This window comes from Nestor notabilis, unplaced genomic scaffold, assembly GCF_000696875.1.
Source record: "Nestor notabilis isolate BGI_N333 unplaced genomic scaffold, ASM69687v1 scaffold8600, whole genome shotgun sequence".
Taxonomy (NCBI): domain Eukaryota; kingdom Metazoa; phylum Chordata; class Aves; order Psittaciformes; family Psittacidae; genus Nestor; species Nestor notabilis.
Window position 1 is genome coordinate 33,599 of NW_009909705.1, and position 8,398 is coordinate 41,996.

At 40.7% G+C, this 8,398-nt stretch overlaps 1 protein-coding gene across 1 annotated transcript in view; it reads right to left on the minus strand.

Annotated features, from left to right (window-relative positions):
- The window catches only part of HSDL2 (hydroxysteroid dehydrogenase like 2), a gene marked incomplete at its 5' end in the record, with an annotated part of 12,160 nt that extends 3,971 nt beyond the window's left edge, over positions 1-8,189 (minus strand). Inside the window, 3 exons of the mRNA XM_010019272.1 lie at positions 1,305-1,499; positions 7,010-7,108; positions 8,086-8,189. Coding sequence (XP_010017574.1) covers positions 1,305-1,499; positions 7,010-7,108; positions 8,086-8,189 — 398 coding nt within the window. The remainder of the gene's footprint in view (positions 1-1,304; positions 1,500-7,009; positions 7,109-8,085) is intronic.
- Positions 8,190-8,398: the final 209 nt, after the last annotated feature.

The following is an 8,398-nucleotide window of genomic DNA, read 5'->3' on the forward strand; positions in this document are numbered from 1 at the left end:
TTTGGGTCAGGTGTACTGCCTCTGCTTCCTCCTGGCTTCCCCTCCTCCCTGGCAGAGCATGAGACTGAGAAAGTCCTTGGTCGGAGTAACAACTAAAACCATTGGTGTTACCAGCGTTGTTCCCAGGCTGAAAGTCAAAAACACAGCCCTGCCCCAACTACTAAGGAGAAAAAATGACTGCTGTAGCTGAACCCAGGACACTTTTCTAAAGGCAAATTGTGCCTGACAAATTTGCTGGCCTTCTGCGATGGGGCCATGGCGTTCGTGGATAAGGGAGGAGCAACCAACTTTATCTACCTGGACTTGTGCAAGGTATTCGACACTGACCGCACAATACTCTTGTCTCTAAACTGGATAGGAATGGATTTGACCATTATGCTTCCTTATCCACTGAGACAGACCACTCACTGGATAAGGAATTGGCTGGATGGTCACTCTCAAAGAGTTGTGGTCAACGTCTCAAGGTCCAGGTGGACATCAGTGACAAGTGGTGTCCCTCAGGGATCAGCGCTGGGACTGATCCTGTTCAACATCTTTGTCAGTGACACGGACAGCGGGAATGATGCACCCTCAGCAAGTCTGCCGACACCAAGCTGTGTGGTTCGGTCAACATGCTGGAGGGAAGGGATGCCATCCAGAGGAACCCTGACACGCTTGAGAGGTGGGCAGATGCCAACCTTGTGAAGTTCAACAAGGCCGAGTGCAAGGTCCTGCATGTGCATCAGAGAAATCCCAAGCACAGCTACAGGCCAGGTGGAGAATGGATTAAGAGCAGCCCTGAGGAGAAGGACCTTATAACAGGACCTACAAGGGGACTTACAAGAAATTTGGAGAGGGATGTTTTACAAGGGGGAATAGCTTTAAGCTGACAGAGGGGGATTTATATCAGACACTAGGAAAAAACTCTTCCCTGTGAGGGTGCTGAGGTGCTGGCACAGGTTGCCCAGAGAAGCTGTGTCTGCCCCATCCCTGGCAGTGCTCAAGGCCGGGTTGGATGAGGCTTGAAGCAACCTGGTCTAGTGGGAGGAGTCCCTGCCCATGGCAGCGGGCTTGGAGGCAGATGAGCTTTAAGGTCCCTTCCAACCCAAACCATTCTTTGACGATTTTTTAATTTACTAAAATTTTACAGTTAGATTCTCAGTGAACTTGCATGTGCTTTCCAGGAAGGTATGTTCTGAAAGCTGAAGCAAAGCAACTCTTTAAAAACTAATTAAAGAGTCCCTACAAACAAAACTGTATTAGTATTCCCCATACCGCCGTCCCTCCTTCCTGAACTTACTTCTCAGCTTAAAGATGTGTATTACCTGGTGCAATTGCATAGGCATCAAAATCCTCAACTCCTTCTTCTCTCAGCAGAACTTCATCAATAATGAAGTTTCCAGTGAAACTTTTTGGTTTTGTTAAAATGCAATATGCAGCATCTGCAATGATGTCCGTTTTCCTGCATTGTTTTTCTATTCCAGATCCTCCTAGCATATCCATAGCAGCTGTATGTATGGCTAGAAAGTTTGGAGGGTAAGAAAACAAAGTTTAACAGTAACAACATGAAATTCCCACTTCTCTGTTAAGCACACAAATTTTGTTTTCCTTTCATGCAAAAGACTGTATCAAAACAAAGCTACAGAATACTACTAACCAACAAATCATTCTCTAAAAGCACTAATGAAAAATCAGAAAACTATTACAGGAAACGAAAAGAGGAATAACGAGCAAAACAATTCGTGATGTTCACATCCCTCTATCCCTTTACTAGTGAACCCCCCTGGACTTCCTCCAGGTTATTCAGGACATGAAAAACTAACAAGACAACTATTCTTCTCGAAGTGCAGGCATTGTACATCAGTGATTACAAGATCTTTGCTTTGGTGATTATCACACTGAAAATCTTGATACTTAATTTTAGCCATGTAATAAGTCCCATGAAATAACAGCTTCTCTGAGGTTAATGGCAAACCAAATAGCAAAATGTCAAGTAACTTATTCAGTATTTCACAGAAAGGCTATGTTAGGCACAAGAATACAATTCAGATCTCCTAAACTTCTGGTTGTCTCATTAACCAATTCTACTAACTTCTGCACCATTCCACTAGTCTTTATTATGCTTCCCCCAAAGGTGCTACTAAGACTGTGGCATGTTCCAGTTCAAACCTGTTATTTGCTCTTCCAGGCTGAGGTACCTGTCCCAGTTTTTTTTCATCCTGTTTCACAGAGCAGCTATTTCATTGTAGCTTTTGGCATTTGTCATGTTACTGTTTTCCCGTCACACAGTTCTGCTTCATGACTTTTTTCCCATCTGCTCTCTAAGACTCAACACTCTGCCCCCAAGTTTTGGGACAGATTTGCAAATCCTCTCCTACAACTGGGGCTGGCAGGTCCTTGGAGTAGAAGGATAAACCTGATTTCAGATCACTTCTGTCCTCCTTTCAGAGTTTCCATTCCACACAAAGTAACAGCAGCTTTGATTCAGAAATTATCCCAGCATCCCTTAAAAAGCACAGAATAGGCATTGTGCAAGACACATCCATCTGAGCTGGATCATCAATTTCCAGTGTAGGAACTGGGAAAAAGGACAGCAGTCTTCAACGCTAGCCAGGAGATTCCATCAAAATGTTTTCTAGGGAAGTGTAAGAGTGGGTAAATGTCCTTGTTGACTTACATATTTACTTTTCTGTGGTGAGGATTAGTCCCTAGTTTTCATTTACCTTTGACCAACCTCATATTTTTTTTCAAATCAACTGAACTGCCATAAATATGCACCCAAATAAAAAGCAGCAAATAGATAGACTAGGTTTCCCTGGACTGCCTTCTCATTTTTAAGGACAGGAAATAAATTTGCCTTTCTTTGATCCTCTCAAATGTGATCTGTCCTGAAAGATGGTTGTTAGGGGTTTTTTTTCAGTAATTACCAACAGTCCAGATAATACTTCTGCCTAATACTCTGATGAAATTTACCAGGCTCTGTTGACCTGAATATATTCCACTAACCTGTTCACTTTTCCTGGCCATGCTTCTGCCACTTCTCTCTTAGTGCCAACTATTATTCTTCTGAGCACAGTCAACCTATGTGCACATACTGAAGCAAAAAGGCTTTAAACTGTGAGGTACTGCCTCATAGTCTGGCTGCCCACTGTTCCACCGGTTCTATATAAAGTGCTCTGTATGAAGATAAATGGAGAATTCCTAGCATCTCATTACCAGCATCCTTTCACATGTTTCAACAATCGGATTAATCAACAAATACTGGCATACATACTAGCACTGAGGCTAATCACATTTGTATGAGATTTTAGTGGTTTTTTTAATTAAGAACTTTGCAACTGTATCTTAAAGACCATGGAAGGCTATGTCTCTATCTCTCTGGTGACCATATGAAGTAGTTAACTTTGTAATTTTTGGTAGATGAACTTTTTGAAAGCACATTTTCTTGTAGTGGCGAATTTGCACATTATTGTCCTCTTTCATACTTGAGGGCACTTCAGTTTTCACAGAGGCATCAATAATTTATGTAAATTCCAAGAGCTCATCCAATGTTTCTAAAAGTCTTAAACCAAATGGGCAAGAATGGATTCAACAAGCACAAAGCTCTGTCTGCATATCTTTGATTTTATAGAAAGCTTAATTACTTTTCAAATTACTTTGCAGCATCTCACATAGAAAAATCATTATTTAAAACCCACATTTATTAGAATATACTGTTGTCATTTGTAAACTGAATCTTCAGACACTTCCAAGCTGCATGTTCTGCAGGTTCCTGAGGGAAACAGGTATCAGCTGCATTCTATAACAACTGCCAGCTTCTGCAGTGTTAAACTCTTTCTTGTTTTAGCAGGTACACAGTGGCACTCTAATGCACAAGAGAAAGCAGCTTTTCTTTGGTTTGGGTTTCCCCTCAATAAGAACGTCAGATTTCGTAGAAGTTCCTTTAATACCAGGCTGTATCTGGGACACTGGTACTATTACTGACATTTGGAGTGCTACAGCATGTCCAAACACGGGAAAGAAATCATGTATTCAACTATGTAACATAAGACTTAATGTAGCTTCTGCCTATAAAGTTAGCCATCCTTGTGAACAATTCTTCATCATGAGTGGGTGGACAAGTTCTCCTAGGTTCTGTTTTCCCTTGCTATGGAAAAAACACAAGGCTGAATTAAACAGATGGGTGGGGGAAAAAACCTACATTGTAAAATAAAGACCTAGTATCACCAACTGGTTTCTGCAGGAAGATTGCTTCCAGCTATCAACACTTCCAGCTTTCAACACTACACTGGGACCCATAAAACCACTGAATCATTTCCACAGTAGTAGTGGATGTTTCTACAGCATATCCAGAATCAAAGAGAAGGTGTTTAAGAATCAGAAAGCTGTGAAGAGTGCAGATAATGTGCCTATACAGCTTGTAAATATGTGCATTTACAAGATACAGGTAATCTTGTAACACCTTTTTGCATTAGAAAAGAAGGCAAACTAGTAATGTTCTCTGTAGCTTGATACCACATCTCTGTCTGAATGAGATATTCTACATCAATTCCTTCTCTGTCCCTAACTCTCCTATACAATTTAAATTGCTTAATCAGTGACAAAAAACCCCCACAAAATGGTAGGTAAAAGATTACCTCTGCTAATGGAAAGCCAAATTACTCCTACATACAAGATTCTGAGGAAATATAAAACCCATTTAGCAGTGGCATTTTAGGGACAAGTCAGACGAAATGGACATGAGGTCTAGTGAGCTAAAGGCTTTAAAAACTAAGTTTCATGGCTCTATTCCAGATAACACAGATCCTGGGAAATCTCCACTGAAACTTTTCTGAGGTTTTCCTGGAGCACTCAAGACGCAAGTATGTGAAAACAAGCACAGATTTCTTCTATCTCCTTCAGAAATAGTAAAATACACCAGACCCAAAACCTGAAGGGTGAGCTTTCACGCCACTGCCAGGAAGGCAATCCAGACCCTGAAGTAATATGTACAGTTGTCTTCAGTACATCAAATACTAAGATCTTATCCTCTTCAAATTAGACAGTACAGGTTTTATGATGATATAATTATCATAAATGATATAATCGAGCATTCAAGAAGTCAATCCCTTATCAAAATATTTCTGTGGATAAAACTGATGGTGCAAGCAGGATTATGACACATCCATTTCCTCGGGCTTTTAGGGATGCAGGCATCCAGACCTATGAAAAGGGACCAAGTCTGTCAGAGATACTATCCCAAGTTCAACTGAGGATTCCCTAAAGCATTTAAGCAAAGAAACCCAGCTGATTTTATTTGAAATAATTAAGTTTTGCTCATATTCCTTACTTCAGAGGAAGCAAATCATAGAGTTGTAGGTCACGCGAGAAGTTACAAGGTGCCTGCAACTCCTAGCAGGAACACATTCAAAAGTGTCTGGGGACAAAAACTTCTCACATGGGAGCTCCAGGACCAGAAGAGGATCTTGCTGTGTACTGATTTCTTCTTCCTTGGCAATCCCAGGCACAGTTACAGGTTGAGCAGAGAAGTGATTCAGAGCAGCCCTGTGGAGAAGGACTTGGGGGTGTTGGCTGATGAGAAACTGAACATGAGCCAGCTTCAGTGTGCGCTTGCAGCCCAGAAAGCAACCGTATCCTGGGCTGCATCAAAAGCAGCGTGACCAGCAGGTCAAAGGAGGTGATCCTGCTGCTCTACTCTGCTCTTGTGAGACCCCACTTGGGGTACTGTTCACAGTTCTGGTGTCCTCAACATGAAAAGGACATGGAGCTGTTGGAGCAAGTCCAGAGGAGGGCCACGAGGATGATCAGGGGCTGGAGCACCTCCCGTATGAAGACAGGCTGAGGAAGTTGGGGCTGTTCAGCCTGGAAAAGAGAAGGCTGCGTGGAGACCTCAGAGCAGCCTTCCAGTATCTGAAGGGGGCCTACAAGGATGCTGGGGAGGGATTCTTCATTAGGGACTCTAGTGGTAGGACAAGGGGTAACGGGTTCAAACTTAAACAGGGGAAGTTCAGGTTAGATCTAAGAAAGAAGTTATTTACAGTGAGGGTGGTGAGGCACTGGAACAGGTTGCCCAAGGAAGTTGCTCCATCCCTGGCGGTGTTCAAGGCAGGTTGGACGAAGTCTTGGGCAACATAGTTTAGTGTGTGGTTGGAACTAGATGATCTTAAGGTCCTTTCCAACCCTAACTATTCTATGATTCTATTCCTTCTTCCCTCCCTCCACTAGTTAAGGGAATGAACTGCTATTGCAGTGTTTCATAGCACAGTGACTGGGTTCACACCATCAAAAGGCAGGATTACCCTTTCTTTGCTGATACTAACATTGGTATCATTTCTGTACATAGATGAATTTGAGGTGAAGAGACTGGCCTCTTTGGCAAACAGCTGACCAGATGTTTAACAGCAGCTGTGATCCTCACTGACTCATAGATAACAAACTTAAGTTAATACAACATGGGAGCACCAAGTTATTTTTCTTCCACAGAGCTCTAATTTCCTGATGCTTGCAAGCAGATGGTTCTATGGACAACATTTTGCTTGCTGCGCCAAAACTTCCAGGAACAGAATTATTTCTGCATTTACAGAGGCATATATCTTGTTAGTTCCACCTACACTCTGACAATTTAACTAGCAAGGAATTCTTAACAGTACTACATACACAGACATTTAATTCCTATGAATGAAAGCATGCTAGTACTATTGTGATTTTGCCCAAAACAAAACTGCAAATGCATGATAAAGAGCACAGAGAAGCCAAGACTATGCAGAAGCTTCAGCCAACTGAAAGATTTGAATGAGTTGCAAACTAGCATTTGGATCAAAATGGCAATGGTCTAGTGAGAACTATGAATGAAAACCAGCACATGCGTAAGGTGACAAAAAATATGTAAAATAAGTGCTTGGTCTCCTGAATCGGTTCCAGAAGTTTGAAGTATATTCAAAGTCAAATAAAACAAACTGTAAAGGACAAAATACAGAAATCCATTATTTTAGTACCATTAAAAAATAAAGTAAGAAAAAAAAAAAATCACCTGTTTTAGGCCATAAAGCATTGACAGCAACTTCTCCTCTAAATTCTTCTGCCATTCCCAAGACGCACATGGACATCCCGTATTTCGAAATGGTATAAGCTAAGACAAAAATTATAAAAAAAGAAAGTTACAGTCTATCAATGGAACTTTACTGTGAGGGGAATAAAAAAAAAAAGGAAAGAAAAAATTTTTTTTGTCATGAGGTAAATTAAGTTTTGGGGGACAAAACTTAATCCCTTCAAAAGCAAAATCTCTCCCGTCTCCCCATCACCCCAGCATACACAAACTGTAGTCTGCCAGGTTTTCAATACAAATAAAGTAAGAGCTTGGCAAAAATGACAACGGAAGCCTAGCTGTATGGTGGTTTTGTTGTGCTTTTTATACAACACACTGACAAGAATGCTCAATTTTTTACGGAATCTTAAGGCATACTAGCTGCTAACAAACAAAGTTGTATCCTATGGAAAGCAACAAGAGAAGCAAAAAAATAAATTAAAAAAAAAAATAATCTAAATCCTTGTCAATTATCCATTATGAGAAGGGAAGCCTTTTTGGGGAAAGAACTGGGACTTGCTGGAAGATTTTAACATGACAAATGTCCAAAACTGAAAGGTTGTTTAACAGTTTCAATATAAGCAACATTAATGTCAAGAAAAAATGGGGTTGCTTTCCAACCTCAAAATTAATTTCCATTTTAAAAGACAACATTCAGCTTTTTCTCCATTAAATCAAGGAAGAAGCTGAGTCAGTAAGAGAACAGATTTTGGGTTTCAATCTCTATTTGGAACAGAAAATGTTTTCCAGTTTTCAGAATTCCCATGAAAAAGTAGAGACTCTTATCTTGAAAATATTCTTGAAAACATAAAGTACGTATTAGGCCATGAAACCTGCTAATCGTCTTCCCATAAAAGAATATCTTCACGTTAGATACAAAATACTCTGGGGAGCCATTAAGGCCAGTCTGTACATAGTGCTAAAAATACAAGAGCTGAAATTCTGGGCTGGAACCCCTGCACATTTCACCAGGTATTTATATGGGTCTCAAAAAAGTAACAACGTTTCCAAAAGCTACTCACCACAATGATTTTTGAACCACAAGGGATTCAGATTCATAGGTGGGCTGAGGTTCAGGATATGGGGGTTTGTACCCTTTCTCAAGTGGGGAAGGCATGTTTTAGACCTGAAAGGTAGATTTAGACAAATCAGTCATCTCTTCTTTTATGGAACACCTATAAATACAGTAAGACCATACAAGTAGACCAGTATTTTAATGTTCATGAAAGTCCAATACTAAGCTGAGGCCCTAACTGCATCACTTAGTTAACTGATATAAACAAACAAACAAGATCTGTCCTAGCTTATTTATCTCAGCCCTAGTGCTCATTCCTG